A 21,304-nucleotide genomic window follows, 5' to 3' on the forward strand; every position below is an offset into this window, starting at 1 on the left:
ACTGAAACATATTTGTGTATCAGAACTTTTTCTTCTTTCCTCTCCCATTAATCATCTCATGACCCCCCACATTTATCTGGTGACCCTTTGGAGTGGCTTGACCCCTAGGTTGGGAAACCACTAGACTGCCTAACATGTAATGATGTCATATACTGTTAAATGTTTGTTTTATGAATGTACATTGAGTTGCCATTGTGTATGAAATACATTATATAAATAAAGCTGCCTTGCCTTGCCTTGCCTATATGATAATATATGAATCAGAGGGATGAAATTAGTACTTTTACTTTAATACTTTAAGTACATTTTGCTGCTAACACCTGTGTAATGCACTTTTACTTATGAGGGATTTTTCATGCAGTACTTTTACTAGTAACAAAGTATTTTTACATAACTGATTTGGTACTTTTACTTAAGAAAATGACTTCTTCTGGTGAGGAAGAAATATTTTAGGAATCTCAGTGGATTTACTGTCTTTACAGTTGGGAGGAGTGGTGGTGGACTTGTCATTAGAGAGATAGTTCAATAACAAAACGTTAATGTTGCAGAGTATGTACTCCTCTGCAGTGTTGGGTAAGACACTGCTGTGCATCAGCTACCACATGTCTTGATGGCTAAGATTTGTTCCATCAGCAGCCTTAATCTGATCACCTGATCAAATCCATGCCAGATTTGTGATGAATAGCACATTAGAATCATTTCAAATTTGGGGTGAGTCCCATGAGATTCTGCCTCAAGTAAATTAGTCCAAGTCCCAAAAGCTGGGGGGTTATTCTCTGCCCGAACTGCCAAAATTAGCTCAAATCTGGCCGTCATGTGTGGGCCAGAGCTGGCTTACATTTGATGGTGCTGGAAGACAGCCACACGTACTGACATTTTGGCATAATTAGCACAATTCAGATTGCTACCTTTTGTCAAATTATTATTATTTGATACATGACTGAGAGGACATCTTTGATCCATTGGCTCTATGCCTAGAGCACACTTAGAAAGGCCAAGAAAGCCAGTCAGCCAGAAAGTTGTCATGGCAAAGCTAGTGTGGAAAACATATTGCTTGGTCTGTGTAAATAATATTTATTATTTATACATATTTATTATAATTTATCTGCAAAATGTATTTTAAAAGTTTTGTATGACACTAATATGAGGCTTCAGCCATCCAAATTAGTCAAAGCAAGTAGATCTTTCAACATTACAGTCTTTTCAGTGCCAAGACCCCTCTTTTTGTTGCTATACTTCCACTGCAACTTACCCAGGAAACACAGAGAGTGAACTTTATGTTAAAAAAGAGTGTAAATGTGGTGGATATCCACTTTATATGACTTTTTCATACTGCTGACGCATCATATAAGTTTCACATTAACTTTTATATGTATGTTTGTACAACATGACACACAAAATGATGGAACATAAACTTACAGCACATTATTAAGGGCATCTTCTAATAGCCAGTATGAACACAATTTTTACAGCAATGAAAAAACTCTTTCAATGGACATATGGGCACCTGATTGTTGTTTTAACCCTCACATACTGTTCATATTCTGACTCATAATTCGTCTCTAGACCAATTCACATTTATAAATTCCCCATCAGTCATTAATAAATGTTTAATCCTTTTGTTTGATTAATCAAATGAAAAAAAGACATTCATAATCACTATTTTAGAGTCCAGGAGAACATCTTATAGAATATGATGAACACAACAACATGTTTGAATGCTTTGAGTTTTTAAGTTTTTGAAAAAAATAAACACAGGTCAAACGTGTACATTTGCATGTATAAAAATGTGTATCAGCTGCATAATCAAGAAAAAAAAATCATTTTCAATTGTGTATACTGTGGGTCACATTAGGAAAAGTATAGGATGTTGTTGCAGCTGTCAAATGTTAAAATGGGTCAAATTTGACCCTGAACAATATGTAAGGGTTAACATAATTGTGAACTTCTCATTTAACTTTGTACAACCTAGAAATATAGTCGAAAATTTAAACCAAATAAAGAGTGAAAAGTGTATTTATTTTTTATTATACTTCACATCCAGTCCTCAATCACAGCAGTGTGGAGGTGAGTGCGGCGGAAGTCGCTCCGCGTCGTCCGGAAGTGGACGTGGCACAGCGCTGCAGCAGTTCCGCTGGACGTCCGCTGTCTGGTAGCGAGAAGGGATTAGTGAGAAACACCCCGGGACGACGTCGGCTTCACAGTCTGTCGGTAGCCGGGTTTAACAGCTTTGCCCCGAGCCTTACCATTTACATCACTTTGGAGGTATGTTTTCTGTTTGAAACCGGTTCATTTGTGATATCCATAAACCCCGGGGTTTGACAGGGGAACTTAACGCTAATGCTAATGCTAAGCTAATGCTAATAGCTGTAGCACGGCTAAATAACTGGCAGTCATTAGCTTAGCTTGTGAAGTGCTAACTCTGGCTAGCTCCGGCGATTTGGTCACAGCTGATTTCATCCTCCTGCTGCTGCTGTCATCATCATTATCCAACTTTGCAGTCCGCTGAGCATTATTTTCAAGTTAGCTACCTACAGCTTGAAAGTGTTGTGTGTGTGTTAAATCTAAATATGTTATGTTTTGGTCGTTTCTTGTGTTGACCCGATATGGTGTGTTTTGTGAGGGTTTGGTTGACATGTTGCGAGCTAATGCGGCACTGAGGTTGTACTCTCTCGCATAGCTTCCCCACACTTTGTCACATTGGCATTTTATTTCCCAAAAAAACACATTTCTTATTCTGTGATATTTGTCTTTGCGATTTTTTAGTTTGAAAGCCTATTTACGTTCTTTAGTTGTGCAGCCGAGCCACAGTAGCAGCAGCAGGTGTGGGTCACTTAGTAGGCCCGACATACTACATAGCTGTGCGGCTTCAGCGATTGTATTTCTCGTTGTGGCACCTACACTGCTGAATTATTCAAAGGCCCCGCTCGTTTAGTCTGTTAGATGATACTCATCACACTGTCATATAGGTTAGATCAGTCTCCAGAAGCCAGGTTAGTGTGTAAACATCACCACTCGGTTGAAGATGACAGGTGACACAACCATACTTGCCCCCATCAAATTGCACCCTTTGGATGTTCAAATGCAATGTTAAGACCCTGAAACCCTTTATTTTAGACAGATACTGGAGTCCAAGAGTTCAATATCCACAGTCCTCTTAGTAGAAAGCATTTAATTGTGTCCCCATAGCTAAGGAATAGTTAGAAGACCTTGTGGTTCGTGTCTGCTGTTCTATAAATTATTGACATAGTTTTTGGTTTGTTTTAACTTTGGCTTGTGTTAGCAGAGTTGAATATAACACGATATATACTGAAATAATCATGCTCGCAAGGTTGACGGCTCATTGAAATACTTTTTGGCGTCTTTAAATTCAGAGGCTGGCCGATGATGGACAAAGTCAAACATCACAATATATGACTATTGGTACTTTCACAAAATTTTTGATAAATCATCAGTAATGTGGATATTATCACAAAGTGGGTAAAGGCCAATAATAGAACAGTTACAAGAGTCTGTTAGTTAGTAGCCAATAACATCATTTTACTGTAATGCAGCCTTTAAAACTAGGAAAACAAAGCACGTATAGCATGTTATTATAGCATCTGTGGGTCAAATCTAAGGCTTGGAAATATGGACAAAATCAAATATCACAATATTTTGGACAAAATACCCACCACAGTATTGTAGGAATGACTTTTGGTGCTTTCAGAAAATGTTTACACAAAGTTACTTTTGCAACCATCAGTAATGTGGGTAAAATGAGTGGGTAAAGTGTTTAAAAGCATATAATAAAACAGCTACAACAGTTCTGAAAATTAACTTATATTATTGTAATGCAGCCTTTAAAACCAGGAAAAGACAGCACTTATAGCATGTTACAGTATCTAAAATCCAAGATGATATCTAGTCTTGTATCACATAATATTGATATATTGTCCAGCCCCACTTTAAAATGAAATGTTTGGACCTTAAAACACTTTATTTAGACAGATGCTGGAGTCCAGGAGCCAATACACACTGACTTCACAGTAGAAAGCATTTAATTGTGTCCCCATAGCTGAGAAATAGTGACAATTCTGGTTTGTGTCTGCTGTACTTCAAATTATTCAAATAGTGTTTGGTGTGTTTTAATTTGACTTTGACTGTTAATTCCAGTGTGTAACTTTGTGACTAAGATGCACTCTGTGGGTGTGACCCAGTCAAACACAAAACAGCCAATAAAGGTGTTGTTGCTGACTGAACCAGGAAATATTAAGGCCATAAGTTAAGCATGATTTGTGTGTGACTGCAGAAAGTCGACGAGGCAAAAGGCGTACAGGCTTGAAGGGCTTTAAACTGCTTTTCTTGCTTGTTAGTTCAGGTGCATGGTGCCAACACGCTGCTCAGTCGGGGGTTAAGTATGTTGTCTTAGGACTGCTTTCAGTTCTCTTTCTGCGCTTGGCGATACAATAGTTTAAAGCTGAAAAGAAAAGACTATTCTACGGGCTGAAGGATGTTATACTGAATTGAGCAACATTTTTTCTTTAAAAGAACGAGTTGGCAGCAAGCACTCTCTCTAAGGTCAGTTATTTGAATTTCTGTCTGATGAGGAAAGGCTGTAACCCAAGGCTATCCCAGCAATCTTTGTCATTATAAATATCTCGGTCTCGCAGGCTTTTACACTCCAAGCATCTTTAGTAGTAAAATGTCGGGAAACAGGCTAAACAAGTTAAGTCTTTATTAACTATATTGAGTAACTGTTTCTGATTTTATCCAGATTTAGGGATGAACTGAGGATGAATGTAAACCAGCACACTCCTATGGCCTCTCCTTACGGCCAGCCCCAGCCTGGCTATGGTCAGCCCACCTATGCTCCTCTGGATGGTGGATACCCTGCTCCCTACGCACCCTACAACGGCCCTGCTTCAGCCTACCAGCCTGGAGCTCCGCCACAAGGTAAAGTAGGATCGGGTCAGTTTCCAGTTTTGACGGTCTGATATACCGGCTTAAACCGGTTTGATTCTATGTGAACCGACTCAACCAGCATTTTGTCATTATGTGACTTGTAAGCGTCTCACATAGAGACTCAAACACTCACAGGGCCGACTGCTGCTGTCCAGCCAGCTGGACTCCAAAGCCAAGCTGGAGGAGGTAGGCTAACCCGGGCTAACGCTGCAGGTCTCACCAATACCCGAATAAATCCCATGCAGGCTGCTTATAGCTTCCAGCAGTCTGAGAGCAGCTTGTGTTTTAGTACAAAGGGACTCAATGGATCATCTTACCAGCCTACATGGCGGCTAGCTAGCTTGGTTGGCGTCATAAGCATAGTGATGCCTTGCTTTGTGTAGCTGTGATGTTTCCTGTTTAACACCTGGAAACATTGCAGCTACACACAGCGCACTATCACAAGAAAAAACGTTGAGTTGAGTGATTGTTGTGAGAAATAAAAACACAATGTGTCACTCAGTTGTCCTGACTGTTTCATTTATAGACTCTCGTTACATTCAACTCGGGAGCCGCAGAGTCATGTGCGACATCTAGTCATAAATTTCGCTATTACCGGTCCGTTACAGCATTTGGCTTAATATCAAACCGGTTTGGATATTTTTACAGCATGCTTGTACAAAAAAGAGAGAGAGGAGGACAGTTTGTCTGCTGTGATGCTCTTCAAGCATTCACAGAGCTTTAACCTTGGAGTGTCCCACTTTCTTCCTGCCATGTGATTGTTCATGTATGTGTAAGAAAAGCTCTGTGCCTTTGCATACTAATCTTGAATCTCAGCTGCCCTGTCATTGCTTCATGTGGCTTTACACTTTTCCCTACATCTCTCTGTATTTGCCTCCTTTCCCTCTTGTATTTCAGGTTATTCTCCTTTCACAAGCTTTCCCTCTAAGGCTGTGGCAGCCAACTCAGTCTCTGACCTCTCTTCTCCTCTTGACTTAGGTAACTGCCTCCTCTCCTTTTTTCTACTGCTCATTTCACACTCCACATGCTCCGCAATCATCGAATCCTCTTTGTACCTGCAGGCGTTATTTATACTGCCATGTCCTTTTCTCAAAGCACAGTAGACAGTGATATTTTAAGTCTACCTAAAGTTAGCAACCGTTACTAACCTTTTTATTTTCAAACTTTTGTATCAACTTGAAATATGGACTAAGTTTTTATTATGTGAGGTACATCTTTCAAGTTCAATCGCTGCCTTTATGTTAATCTGTCGGTTTTTATGGTTTTTACACACATGTTGTGATTCCAGCCTCCAGATGGACATATGCTGTGCCTTATTTGACTTTTTCTTTGAATCTTTACATCTCACTTTTCATTCAGAAACTACTTGGATAAAAATACAACAAAGAGAAATTGAGGATGAAAAAGGTTTCACAGACTGACCCACCCACTTCCTAAAATTGCCAGATATGTTTGTGTTTATTTCCAGCCATGATCAGAACATTGGTCCCATTAATCTGATTGGTCTTTTTAGTACACAGGCTTTGCCAACCAGGTTTCATGTTATCTTCGGTGCTCCTAACCCCAGAGACAAAATCTGGGAAGGTAATCAGTTAGTTCTAAAAATGTGTTTGGGTGCCACACCGGCCTATAGGCATGTTAAGCTTGCTGCTCTAATCTCTTCAAATTAGAAAGATTGATATTAGAATGGATTTGGGATTATTTGTAACAGGAGTTATGGTTTTTCCTGGTATGTGTGTAATATTTATTTTATCCCTGCCTTTCAGGTCTTGCCAGGGCCCCCCCCACCTCTGGACCCCCTCCAGTATCAACCCCTCAACAGTACAATCAGTACAGTCATAGTCAGGGGGACATGCAGAATGGACCCCCACCTATGACACAGGCACCACCCAGGTAATTATGTGTTTATTGAGTGTTTTTCCCCTAAAGGCATCAGTTTAATAAGAATTTTTTTAAGCAATTTTGGAATCCTTTTGTTTTTGATACAAACCAGATTGACATTTATTTAGTTTATCTGAAACCTCAGAACTTGGTGCTTCTCCTAGACCGTTATGTGGTTAGTTAAGAGTGAAAATATACTTCAAACAAACCAAAGCAAATTATTCAAAACACAGTGTGAGTTGTGTAGAGACAGACGATTAATTTTAATAGCCAACAGTCGCTGGTGCTTGAAACGCCTAGCTCAGCAAACTTGAATTAAGTGCTTGTTAGGGATGCTACTACAATAATTTGTATTATTGATTAATCTGTTGTTTGTTTTCGACTAATCACTTATTCGTTTTGTCTGTAAAATGTCAGAAAATTGGGATGAAAGAGCCCATGGTGACGTCTTGAAATGTCAATAGACTCTAATGTATAACACACAAAAACTTCAAATCCTTACATTTGAAAAGATCCACCGAGCAAATATTTGGCATTTTTGCTGAACAAAATGACTCAAATAATTATTAAATTATCAAAATTGTTACCAATTAATTTTCTGTCCACCCACTAATCGATTAATCAACTTATTATTGTAGCTTTAGGTATTTAGTACTACATATGGTCAGGTAGTGTCCTGGTATGGTAGGTCATGGGTTGTGTGTTTACATGCACTTCAGTAATCAGGTTACGGTAAATCCACATATACACACAGTCAGTAATGAGATTTCTCCCCTACCCACGACCTTATTTTTGAACCACAGCTTTCTTATTTTAACTGTATTAGATGTGTGTGTGGTTGTGTGTGCGTTGATGTCGGAGCAGACTGACTGCACAGTGAGAAGACAGGTTGAAGGATAGAAGGCAGACCAAATGTGTCTGAATTGAAAAATAGTAAATAGTCAACTGTTTAGCTGTGGACCTTTAGAGGCAGCTTTGTGGTAGGGCTGTGCAATGGGACCAAAATCTCCTAATATAGGTCATGTCATATTCAGAAAACGATACATATCGCAATACAGCACACACCCACACTATGTCCAGATGACAGAAGTAGACCCTCTTGTAGATATGAGCTCCTCGTTTTGTATTGCATGGATTAAATTGTTCTTTAAGCTTCATAATTGCATAGCATTTACTGAGTACTTCACTTGGTTCACTGTATCTGCTCTGTTGCACTGTGTGGCTCAGGCCCTCCCTCACTGAACCACAGAGAGCAGACGAGAGTAGCGCCACCACAACACAGTAGAGACTCACACTGAGCTGAAATGAATCAAGTTCACATACATGAGGAAAATAAACATTGTCTCAACTGCGTTTTGCTGTCATTGGCCTGAGCTCTCCGTGTGTTCCGCACACAGCGGAGCAGAGGAGAGACACACACTGAACCAGGTGAAGTACGCGAGAAAACTATTCTCATTACGTTACTGTAGGTGCAATAAAAGCTTGGTAAGTAAACGGCTAGTAAGAGTTATTTATTAATGTAATCCACACGAAAGATGGACATACTCCAAATGACAAAAATGATTGCCATAAAGAGTGTGATTTGCAAATTTTAGCATCTAATATGAAATGATGGACGCTTTTCTATCTTAACTGTCATGTAAACGGAAAAACAGTTTTTTGTAATCAGGGTAGGTATGTAAGGATAAGCATTAAGAAGACTTTGCATGGGGTTACTTTCAGCTTACAGGAAAAAACCACAAGTGTACATAAAGTCACTGAATAATTTGTGTGTTTCCAGGCCTGCTGTGTCTCAGCCATACAACCAGGGAGCTATGAACCTGACGGGGCCCCCGCACCCCTCCTATCCACAACACTACGGGCCTCCACCCTCAATGCAGCAGGTCACCAACCAGATGACTGGGATGCAGATCACCTCTGGACCCCCTACACCTGCGGGGCCCGGATATGGTAAACTTTAGAACGATTTATATTCAAGTACATTGTTATTTACTCTAATGTGATTGATGAATGGTATGTGGTGTTGCTGTCTCTTAAGTCTGTCAATCTCACTTTCTGTCCATCTCTCCTCAGCTCCACCTCACAGCTCGCAGCCTCCTGTCAGTATTGCCTTCCCGGGTGGTCCTGCGCCCTCCTACACCCAAGCCTCACCCCCTGCAGCATCCTCTGCTCCCACCCAGCCGCCACCTCCCAGTGGCCCCGCAGCTTCTCAGCAATACTACGGAGGCCCACCTCCCTCTCAACAGCCATTCAACTCGTCTCTTCCCCCTACCTCTCAACAGCAGTTCACCTCCTCTGCTCCTCCGCCTCCTTCATCTCAGCAAACTTTTCCTCCTTCCTCCTACGCGGGTCCTGTGCCTCCACCTAGTCAAGCTCCTGCTCCTCCACCTGTGTCCCAGGCACAGCAGACCTTCCCCCCGACACAGCCTCCCTTCTCCTCAGCATCTCCTGTCAGCCAGCCTCCCTTCATGTCCGGCCCACCTCCCGCTGCCCAGGGCTCCTTCCCACCTCAAGTACCCCCCCCTTCCTCTCAGCCCGGGCCGTTTCCTCCTCCTGGCCCTCCTCAAGCTTCAGGTCCCTCTGGTCAATACCCAGGCCCTATGCCACCCCAAATGCAGCCCCCTCCATCCCAGCCATCCCCCTACCACTCTGGTCCACCTCCTCCCAGAGCTCAGATGCCTCCCACATCCATGGCCCAGAGCAACCACCTGCCTCCAGGACCACAGGGCCCACCAGGACCTCCTGGTCCTATGCAGCAGCCTCCACCTCAGCCTGGCATGCAGGGAGGATACCCTCCTCAGCAGAACGGTGAGGACACAGCCCCTAAAGGAAAGCTAAATGGATCGCTGCTAGTTTTCTCCGTTGCTAAGCTGTTTCCTTGTTCTCTTCAGGTGCATTCGGGCAGGTGAGGGGCCCTCAGCCCGGCTATGCAGGCCCTTATCCGGGGCAACCAAACTATGGAGCTCCTGCACCGGCTCCGGCTCCAGCTCCGGCTCCGGCTCCACAGAAAAGACTCGACCCAGATGCCATTCCTAGCCCGGTGAGCAGATATAAACATAAACAACTCCCAAGTGTCCACTTTTAAGACAGCCTTCCAGACCCTTTATATCTGTCCCTTAATTGTTCCACACATCATGTATTCATGACGAAAGTTGACTTTAAGGCATTGCCTGAGTGAGTGTGAGAATGTGATGTGTATGAGTGTGCATGCACATCTTAGGGTTGGGCTATAGTTCAATATTATTACATATCATCCTAATATTTAACTGGATTCTGATGAAAATAACCAGTTGTAACCAGAATGTATAAAGTAAACAGTGTTTCTTGGCCTGTTCAATAATAATAATAATATTTTTATGCTGCTTCCTGGCCAGAAAATATTTTATTCTCAATTAGACTTTTAAATGATGGAATAGAAGTATTGTACTTCTGAGGATTAATTGGTTTTATTTCACACGTAAGACTGAATGGTATCCAACATGTGATGATCCTGATATCGCCCAACTCTATCATCCCTAAAGTCTAATATTTAACTTTGTGTGTGACCTTCTTTACATGTAGAGCTGCTTAGCATGTGTGTCAAACAGGCTACTGATATTATTAGTCTATATCTACTTGTGCTTGACTGTCATAATCTACAGTGCCACAAATCTATAATCAATACTTCTGATCAGTTTCTGTTCTGAATAACAACAATGCTGCCTGCTACTCAGCACAAATCTTGCTGAGTCTTCTCTTCTCACACTCCTTTTTATATCTTTCACTCTTTTGTATTTATGTATTTTTGTCCTGTTTTGCACAATTTGCTGGACAAACTTTTGAATGTAAAGCAAGCGTCTGACATGCCGGCTGTGCAGAAATCAAGACATAGAATAGATCCAGACGCTATCCCCAGCCCAGTAAGTTTCCTGTGTGCCTGCCTGCCTTTTCCTCTGCTTCATCCTGTCCTCTCCACTAGCGTGCGCTAACCCCACCACCTCCACCCTCTGTCCTTATCATCTATTTTCTCAAAGTCAGTGATAGTCACGATATGAAAGATGGGCTCCTTTTAGAAATATAAGCAACTAGACGAATGTTATTCCTATCAAGTAGGATTTAAACAATACTATGAAAAATGTCTGTATCTGATATACTCTGTACAAACGAAACTTCTGTGCACACGTGTCAGAATGATATTTATGTCTTAGACACTGTGATGAGGACATATTGTAAATAAAAGTGACGTTATTGTGACCTTTATCAGAGTCCATATTAAGGAGATTGTCCAAAGATAGTTTTCCATTTAAGGCAATCCCCCTTCACTTATCATTACTACACACTGGATCCCATAACCACACCGTCATCCCCACCACTTCACTCCTACCTCACTGTTTCTGTGTGTTAGACCAGTATTTAGAGGAAGCCCATCTTTGTTTTGACAAACTAAGAGTAATTTTTAGTTTTCAGAGTTTGTCAGTCATGGAAAAGCTCTGACTTCTTCCCCTCATAACCGTCTCTGTGCGCTGCATGTATCCCACACTTCCTCGCATAAATGGCATGCCTGGATAAATCCTGCCTGTTTTCCGGGAAATGTCGTTTTAATTCTGTCTTGTAACTTTTCTTTTTATCGTCGTTGTGAATCCACACAAAAAAACTTTAGCATGAATCTACCATATGTCACCTTGACTGTGAAGTATTTATTTTGAAATACTATAAAATGTCTACAGATGATGACTAGTTCAGTTTGAGTGTAGTAGTTGCAGATGTGTGTAGCTTTGTGTGAAAGTCTTTTGCATGGGTGTTAAATGTTCCTATGTTAGACTCTGTGAGACCCTGGGAAAATGTGTCAGGTGCACTTATTTACAATGCAAACATGTATGAAAGTTGGGATATTTTTGTCCCCCTCTCTCCTTCGTAGATCCAAGTAATCGAAGATGACAGAGCTAAGAGCACTGAGCCGTTTACTACAGGGGTCAGGGGTCAGGCCCCACCACTGGTCACCACCAACTTTCAGGTCAAAGACCAAGGTAGGTTTTACTTTCTTTACCAAAAGAGCTCATGGAGTTAAAGTTGTGACCTTTTTGAAATATCAATGGAACAATTGTGTTTGTGTTCAGGGAACGCCAGCCCCAGGTTTGTCCGCTGTACGGCCTACAATATGCCTTGCACAGCCGATATGGCCAAGCAGTCTCAGGTGCCACTTGCCGCCGTTGTCAAGCCGCTCGCCACACTGCCGCCAGATGAGGTGAGCACACATAGTATCCTCAGAGACATAACTGTGTTCATTGGAAGAGTATCAGACAGCGAAAGACAGAAGATAAATGATTTGAAAATATGCAATATGTATAGCACTTAGTTGTCAACTTCTGGAATAAATTGCCTGTCAAAGAAAGCTCTGAAAATAAAAAAATATATAAAGCATATTATCCTTTAGGCTGATGGCTACCTAAGATTTAATCTGCAGCAAAAACCTTTTTTATTTAGAATAGATTGTGGCTTAATCTGACCTAAACATCAATCCTCCTCTTGCCTTTCACCCTCCTCATGCTCATGCTCTACGCTGCAGATGTATATTCCACTGCGATTTTCATAACAGTTGGACAGTTTTCACTCTGAGCCTGATTTGTAAAAAGATTAGTTTTCAGAGCTCTGCCTGATACGTAATTGTTATCAGGAATGCCTGTAATGTCAGTGGGATAATCTTTCTAAAAATTACAGATGGGAGTGGCTGCATAACCTTTTTCAATCACTCATTACATGTGTAACCAAAATCCATTTGGACTGGACAGGGTGTAATTTTAAAGCTGAAAACACACTGTGGTTTGCCATATCATGCACATGATGCACCAATAGGAAGCGTCACTCTGCAGCATGTCAACAGGAAGATCATAAACAGCACATGAAAAGCCAATCTCCAGATCTATGGCTCACCAGGCACTATGTTTTTCTGCCACCGTCTTTGTAATGATGGTATTGTGGCTCTTTAGGGTTTGGCTCAAACTATTTCTCAACCTCAACAATTCCCTCATCATTCTTCGTTCTAAACACACAAGAGACAGCAACAGCAAGAGGTGAGGAGAGGAAGTCGAGCTGCCACGGGAGCAGAGGAGAAAAAGAGCTGTTATATAGGAGCCGGGATGTACTAGCAATGTCAATGTCAATGTCAACTTTATTTATATAGCACATTTAAAACAGCCAATGGCCTACCAAAGTGCTTTACAGCAAAATAAGCAGAAACAATAAAAACAAACAATAAAAGCAATAAAAACAATAAAAAAATTAAATTAAATTTAAAAAATAATATAGAGAAATAAAACAGATAAAAGACCCAATAAAAGCGGCTATACTCCACCAAAGGCCAAAGTGAAAAGGTGCGTTTTAAGTAGTGTTTTAAAAGTGGAGAGGCTGTTTGCAGTCCGCACAGTAAAAGGTAATGTGACAGTAGAGCCAGTAGAGTTTATTTATTCATTTATTTATGCTTTGTAGATACAGGAACAAGAGAAATTGTTAAAAAAAATTAGTACATAACATCTGTACAAATCAACTTTTTCTCAGGGGCGGTGAGGCTGGAAATAAGACAGTGGTGCAAAGCGTCACTGGGTAGCGTGTTAGCGAGGGTCTGCGCCGCCTAGCCTCCAGTTGTGGGGTTGGGTTGCTGTTCGGCAGCAGTGTGTTTTGGCCTTAACAATATGAGTAAAACGCACACGCTCGCTGCAATCAAATCTGGATTAAGAATTCCTTCTCACTCCTTTGATTGAATCTTTTTCTCAGACCCCTCCATACCTGGTGGACCATGGTGAGGGCGGGCCAATCCGTTGCAACCGCTGTAAGGCCTACATGTGTCCGTACATGCAGTTCATAGAGGGAGGACGCCGCTTCCAGTGTGGCTTTTGCAGCTGCGTCACAGAGGGTGAGTTACAAAAGTGTTCATGTGCAGTGAGCAAATAACAGCATTGAATGATTTTCCAAATGAACTTTACTGTATTAATGTTCTCTGTTTATTGTTCCTGTGTTCTCCTCCAGTTCCTCCACATTATTTCCAGCATCTGGACCACACTGGTAAGAGGGTGGACTGCTATGACAGACCGGAGCTTTCACTGGGCAGCTATGAGTTCCAGGCCACTGTTGACTACTGTAAAGTAAGTCCTGTGAAAGAAATGAATGTATTTGGAGTACTGAGGACTGTTACAGCATACATATCTACTCTATAAATCACATGTTCTGTGGTGTTCATTGTTTGTCAACTCCTGTTTTTTCTGTGTTTGTACCGTATTTTTAATTCCTCTTCCGCTGTGCTCCAGTTTCATAATTGTATAATCTCCCATATTTCCCTTTTTTATTTAAAAAATTATACACATGGCTGTGGTGCAGGCTAAATGCACATAAACACTGTTTACCCAACTCTAAAATTGGTTTACACAAACTTGCATCACATTAAAGTGTGCTCAGAATGGCTTCCTGCTGCACTTTCTGTTTTAGCTTCTAGGAGCACTCGTTTTAGTTTCCGTTTGAACATTTTATCCTTGTATGAAACTCTGAGGTGTTACTGCTTTACATGACATTAATGTTAATGTGGTGTGATAGTTTGGATAACTTGACTGCTGATGGATTTCCACTGTGTGTTGATTGTCCACATTTACTGTAATTGACACTATACAAGTTAAAGTTTTGCTTCATGCAGCATCAGACTTAAAAAAAAAAGACATTTCCAAAGTGAGTGAAAGAATCAGGATAAAAGAGAGAGAAGCGAGGAAATGCTTTTCATAATGTAAAATGTATTGTCAGTGGGGTCCCAGAAAGTGTCCTTTAGTTTTTTTAAAGCCTGATGTTGACAGGTGTGAACTTAATATGTGGATTTTTCCTGTTTCCAACAGAACAACAAGCTTCCTCAGCCTCCAGCCTTCATCTTTCTTATTGACGTGTCCTACAACGCTGTTAAGAGCGGCATGGTCAACATTGTCTGCCAGGAACTCAAGGCCCTCTTAGACTACCTGCCCAGGTACTCACACATAAACACAAAGGGGATGGAAGGGATACATAGAAATAAGTGGAGATAGGGAGAGGAGAAGAGACAAGTGGAAGCAACAAAGGAGAAAGTTTTGTAAGATAAGAGGGTGAAAGGAAGATAGAAATGAAGCAAAGAGTAAAGGAGAAAGGAAGCAAATCTAATCAGAGGGGAGACGGGGAGGCAGGAGGGATTAAAGGAAGGCAAAAACATTTAGTACTCAAAGTGGGAAATTACTTAGTTTATTTAAAAGCAACAACAACAGTCAGGAAACTTAAACATGTTCACATTTCTTCCTCTGTTTCTGTGTCCAGAGAGAACCCAGAAATGGAGTCTGTGGTACGGGTGGGCTTCGTCACCTACAACAAGGTTTTGCACTTCTACAATGTCAAGGGGAGCCTGGCCCAGCCTCAGATGTTGGTGGTGTCTGACGTATCGGACATGTTTGTTCCACTGCTAGACGGCTTCCTGGTCAACGTAAACGAGAGCCGGCTAGTAATCGAGAGGTTAGCAGACACACACACACACACACACACACACACACCCACACATACCTTAACATACACATTAGGTGTTTATACATACTAAGGCCCAGTTTGGTGACACTGATGGTTTATATTTTCCAGTTTGCTGGACCAGATTCCAGAGATGTTTGCAGACACCAGGGAGACAGAGACAGTCTTTGGACCCGTCATACAGGCAGGACTGGAAGCACTCAAGGTAACCACGTCTCATTTTGCAGATTTCATGAGTCTGGAAAGCTTATGCAGGGCTTGATGCATGTATTTCAAATTTAAATAATAAATACAAGAAATATATAATTATTTAAAAATGTTACCATTTACCACAACACATTTTGGAGATGCACAGTTTCCTGAATTTAAGTTCTTGACCCACATTGTTGCCAGAACATTTCTGATTGAAAAGAGCAGCTGCTGTGATATTTTCGTAGTAAATAAACCTGAGGTGACAAGTCGTAATGCATCCCCATACCTGATACCTGTGTTTCTTTCTCAGGCTGCAGATTGTGCAGGGAAGCTGTTTGTGTTTCACACCTCTCTGCCCATCGCTGAAGCTCCCGGAAAACTAAAGAATAGAGAAGACAAGAAGCTCATTGGGACAGATAAGGAGAAGGTAAACATGAGTGTGCCAAGATGTGCTTTATTGTATACACATTTGTAGTGTCACTGTGTGAGTTGAGTATGTGTTGTAGCACCTATATATATATATATTTCATTCACTTTGGGTGGAAAAGTCTTTATAAAACTAAAACTGTTATATATATATATATATATATATATATAAATATAAATATATATAAATAGTTTTCTTTGACTATGATAAGACTAAAATACAGAAATTATTAGTCAACTAAAACCTGGAAGAAAACAGGATTAAGTTGACTAAATATGATTAAAAACTAATAAGGACATTTGACACAAGGTTGAGACTAAATTGAAAAAAAGATAACAAAAGTAACACTAATACTAGAAAAAAGAGTCCAGATTGATTCTCACTCTTTTTCTGTCATCCTCAGTCTCTGTTTCAGCCCCAGGTGGGTTTCTACAACACTCTGGCTAAGGAGTGTGTAGCCCAGGGCTGCTGCGTCGATCTCTTCCTCTTCCCCAACCAGTATGTGGACGTTGCCACGTTAGGGGTGGTTCCTGTCTCCACTGGAGGTTCAGTCTACAAATACACTTACTTCCAGGTGATGAAAAACTCTCTTCATTCAGTGTCATTCTGAATAGCTCCAGACTTTATTCTGTAATTATATTTAGACAACCTGCTCAAGGAAGTTTTGTTTGGGAATTACTGCAGCAGCTTTTTTCTTCAGTGTATTTTGATAATAAACAAAGATGCAATGAATTCTACCTCTGAAAGTGTGTTGTTAAAACACCAGCTGCCAGATCATTTAACACTATGTGACATGTAACTTTTGTGTGTAACACATGGTGTGTTTTCTTTATCCCAGGCTCAGGCAGACCAGGAGCGATTCCTGAACGACCTCAGACGAGACGTTCAGAAACTAGTAGGGTTTGACGCTGTCATGAGGGTGCGAACTAGCACAGGTGAGTCTCACTCTCCCTTTATCAAAAGAAAACTGTCACACAGAGAGATATGTGAAAACCAATTTCGTGATTCCTCATTTCCCGCCTTCTCACCTTCGTCATCACCTTCCCCTCTCCTCAGGCATCCGAGCGACAGACTTCTTCGGCTCCTTCTTCATGAGTAACACCACAGATGTGGAGCTGGCAGGTCTGGACTGTGACAAGGCGATCACTGTTGAGTTCAAACACGATGACAAGCTCAGCGAGGAAACGGGAGCACTCATGCAGGTCTGCACATTTGTGTGTATAACAAAATTGTTTGAGGAGAATCCTTTTTAAGAAGAGAACACATTTTTATAGTTTTCATTTCAACCATTTTAGGACAGTCTTTGCTTGGAATAGATCAAACTCCAGTAATCAGAGTACTGCTGGTGTTCATATAGTCCCCTAATCTGAGTTTTTTTTAAAACAGAGAAACAAATGAATTGTTCATTACTAAAATATAGTGAAGAAACTTCACCTGGAAATGTGATTGTATTCTTGGATTTTGTAAAAACAGAAATTTAAGTAAGACTAATAATGTTAAAGTAGTGTAAGTTCATGTGTAAACAATAAAAATGCATGTCATTGGTTTCCTGCAGTGTGCGGTGCTGTACACCAGCTGCAGCGGCAAAAGACGCCTCCGCATCCACAACATGGCGGTCAACTGCTGCTCTCAGCTGGCTGACCTCTACCGCAACTGTGAGACCGACACAATCATCAACTTCTTCTCCAAATATGGTGAGGACCAGCTCACGCAGCAGGATGGTTCTTCATTATAATATTCAGTGACTGGCCCCATGGTTCAACAGAGGCAGATTCACACATGCAGCATTATACTTTATATACATATATACTTTATTATTATTTACATTATACATTATAAATTCAGAATAAGGTGTGACTAGAGAAAATGACGGTGCAACATTCTCTAAAATACTGTCAAGCGAGGCGGTTTATCCCCGGCTGGTCTTATTAAGCTGCAAATTAGCCGTCAGTAGAAAGCTGCAGAAAGCTGCAGCTGCTCTTGGTGGAAAATGTGCAGCTTTGTAAATTTGAAGCACATTTTTCATTAACCTTTCACAAGATAAAGACTTTACTGCACATATTTTAAATAAATCACTTACAACTTGCCCCTTACTGTTTTACATAATCAATTCCTGGTGGTTGACTAATTTGTTGTGCCTGTCACCGTTGATATATATATCTGTGTGTGTGTGTTTGTGTGCGACAGCTTTCCGTGGCCTCCTGAACAACCCCACAAAGGCAGTGAGGGACACTCTGGTTAACCAGTGCGCTCAGATTCTGGCCTGCTACCGCAAGAACTGTGCAAGCCCCTCGTCAGCTGGTCAGGTAACTTCCGCATCAATACACCCCGCAGACATTACAGCCACTGTCACTTACCTTGTGTTAAATAAAGGTTGTGTACAATTCGCATAGAGGATCATAACATTATGCTCAATAGCACATAAAGAAACATTTAGTATTGAACAGAAAATTAGCTAATCTAAAGGACACCGCATCACATGAGGCATCAGATAATTGTAAATATTCTCAGTTTTGACACATTAAAACACATTTTGTGGATTAAATTTTTAGAAAAAGTGCAACTTTCTATATTGTCATCCAGACTTAATCCAAGTCCTTATAGACTTCCATTTAGATTTATTTTTATTTTGTAAAAATAGATCCTTTTGAAATTAAATAAAATTTGTGTTTTCCAGCTGATCCTGCCAGAGTGCATGAAGCTGTTACCGGTCTATCTCAACTGTGTGCTGAAGAGCGACGTGCTGATGCCGGCAGCTGACATCTCATTGGACGACCGGGCTTACTTGAGGCAGCTGATCAGCTGCATGGACGTCGCAGAGACTCATGTCTTCTTCTACCCGCGCCTGCTGCCACTGGTGAGACTGCACATACAACATTTAACTCAATATCAATATAAGCAGAGTAAATCAACATAATCATGGCTTTTATGCAGTCTTTGTTTGAAAGGGTTCAAAATATCTGTAACAGCTCTCAAAGCATTTGTAAATTTCAATCTGAAAAACCCAGGTTTTACTGCAGACACACATCGAAGTCTGTACCAGTGTTTACATCCTCACTGTTCAGTCTGACTCACTGAAACTGCAAACTTTAATTCACACAAGCTAAAACCTGCAAACCTTGCATGCTGCAGTGTTCAAACAATGACAAGGAAAAAAAGACCGTCTGCAGCTGTAAAATTTGCAAACATCAAAAAACCCTTTTGTTATTGTTGACAAATTTGATTTTTATGAATGATTTAAAACAGCAAAGATGGATATTTGGGTCAACATGAGCATATATTGCTGTGCACGAATAGTTAAATCACAACGAATGTTTTGAAATTCTCGCATAAAAGTAAAGCATAGTCACAATTCGTTAAAAAAAAGCATTATTTAAATACCTGATTTGTTGTATTGCGACGTATAAAAATACATTTGATTCTTTCAAGAGAGTGAAAATGAAATGCTGCTGTGTGCATTACTCTCTAGAATCTAAATCTGACATTATTGCCATGATATTCATTTTTGCAGGGGTGGAAAATATCACAAACAGTTCCTTTTATTAAATGCACTGATCAGTAGGTGGTGCAGCTAATACATAAATCTAATATTATTACTTCTCCTAAACTTTTCAGACTAAGTTGGAATGCGGCTCGTTGCCGGTGGCATTGAGGAACTCAGAGGAGAGGCTGTCGAAAGGCGGGGTTTATCTCCTGGAGACGGGCCTTCACCTCTTCCTGTGGGTAGGAGCCAGCGTGCAGCAAGAGCTGCTGCTCAACATCTTTGGCACGCAGAGCTTCAGTCAGATCGACCCGAGCATGGTGAGAGGAAACAGATCTGCTTTCATGTAGTGTTTGTTAGACTTGGCTGACATGCACACCGCCTGCAGCTTAATCCTAGTTTGTGTTTACAAGAGAAGGCCGTCCAAATTTAACAAGTTGCACAACCCCTGTCTCATATAGCATCTGTCTTTTCTACTCTCTTACCTTCATCACAGTGCTATATGAGTTTGGAGGGGAGGTAATCAATGTATCATGTAATACAATAAATAAAAAACATAATAATCATCCTTTAAAAATAAAATACAATATTTAATCTCAATTTGTCAGTGGATAAAAATGACTGTATCCATTTTTCAGTGACCTGTCAGGATCATGGAGACAGTAATCAGAAATTAGACTTTCTCATGAATATTAGTTGTTTTAGTTTAGTTTTTTTCCTCTACCATTATACCAGTTTAAGACCAGTTAGTTCATGATTTCCCAGTGACTGAGGGACAAATATGAATGTTTCTAGTATTAGTATTGTTTAAACCAAGTATGTGCACATGAAAACCTAATGTTCATCCTGTATTGATTGGACTCGTATTTTGTTACATGAATGGGTGTTTTTTCTTTAAAGACAGATGATCCTTCAGTCAGTATTTCAGATAAATCAGTTAATGAGCGGATTGTTTGATCAGTCCTGTCTTGGTAGTTTTATATTCTGTTTTTACCATTAACAACTTAATGTTGTGTGTCAGCATGGCCAGTAGGTCACTGTTATTGTTGTTTATTGAATTTCAGTGGATTTGTATCACAATCACGTGATGATATCTTATTTGCGAAATTATTCAAATAATGTCTCCAAGCAAATTATAGTTAGTTTACACATACTTTTTTTTTTTTTTTTTTTTTTTTTTTTTTACACGTGTGGAGTTTTATGATGTAAAGCAAACAAGTGAATACAGTTCATTCCTTTGAACCACAAGGTATTCATTGTGATGTGATGGAAGGAAAGGAGAGGGTCATGTGATTTTTATAAACATTTACTATATTGTGACATACAGTACAATGATATTTGTATTAATGTTGTCATCATTTCTGAACATCACTGCTTTCTTCTCTCAGACAAATCTGCCGGTGCTGGATAACCCGTTCTCCCAGAGGCTCAGAGAGATCATCGACTCCTTCAGAGCACAGAGATCACGATACATGAAGGTGAGCAATCTCCTCACCTTATTCTCACTTCCTCCTCCTTCTCCTCCTCCTGTCTCTCACATCTATCCCCTCTCTATTTCTCACCTCACTCTCACCTCTCTCCTCCTCTGCTTGCAGCTGATGGTGGTGAAACAGGAAGACAGAACCGAACTGATATTCAGGCACTTCCTGGTCGAGGACAAGAATGCCAGCGGGGGAGCGTCGTACGTGGACTTCTTGTGTCACATGCACAAGGAGATCCGCCAGCTTCTCAGCTAGGCCCCCAAAACTCCCACCTTCACCTGTATGACCCCACTGACCCTCCCTGGTCACCTTTCACACCCTTCCTTGTTGAAAGAAAGAAAAGCGCTTTATCTTTTTTTTTTTTTCTTTCTCTTTTTTACCTAATAAACTAAAGCTCTC

General features: G+C 40.7%; 1 protein-coding gene across 1 annotated transcript; it reads left to right on the plus strand.

The window, feature by feature from the left end:
* The first annotated feature begins 2,130 nt into the window (after positions 1-2,130).
* sec24c (SEC24 homolog C, COPII coat complex component) lies at positions 2,131-21,297 on the plus strand. Its single transcript, XM_062442142.1, has 23 exons — positions 2,131-2,265; positions 4,757-4,935; positions 6,711-6,837; positions 8,606-8,775; positions 8,899-9,633; positions 9,717-9,865; positions 11,723-11,831; positions 11,922-12,049; positions 13,576-13,714; positions 13,828-13,943; positions 14,679-14,803; positions 15,124-15,315; positions 15,436-15,529; positions 15,827-15,943; positions 16,347-16,517; positions 16,782-16,878; positions 17,000-17,145; positions 17,499-17,637; positions 18,131-18,249; positions 18,621-18,800; positions 19,559-19,744; positions 20,813-20,902; positions 21,020-21,297. Exons 2-23 carry the CDS (start codon positions 4,776-4,778, stop codon positions 21,158-21,160), a joined length of 3,630 nt encoding a protein of 1,209 aa, XP_062298126.1. The 5' UTR covers positions 2,131-2,265; positions 4,757-4,775; the 3' UTR covers positions 21,161-21,297.
* The last annotated feature ends 7 nt before the right edge of the window (positions 21,298-21,304 follow it).

This window comes from Scomber scombrus, chromosome 21, assembly GCF_963691925.1.
Source record: "Scomber scombrus chromosome 21, fScoSco1.1, whole genome shotgun sequence".
NCBI classification, from domain to species: Eukaryota; Metazoa; Chordata; class Actinopteri; order Scombriformes; family Scombridae; genus Scomber; species Scomber scombrus.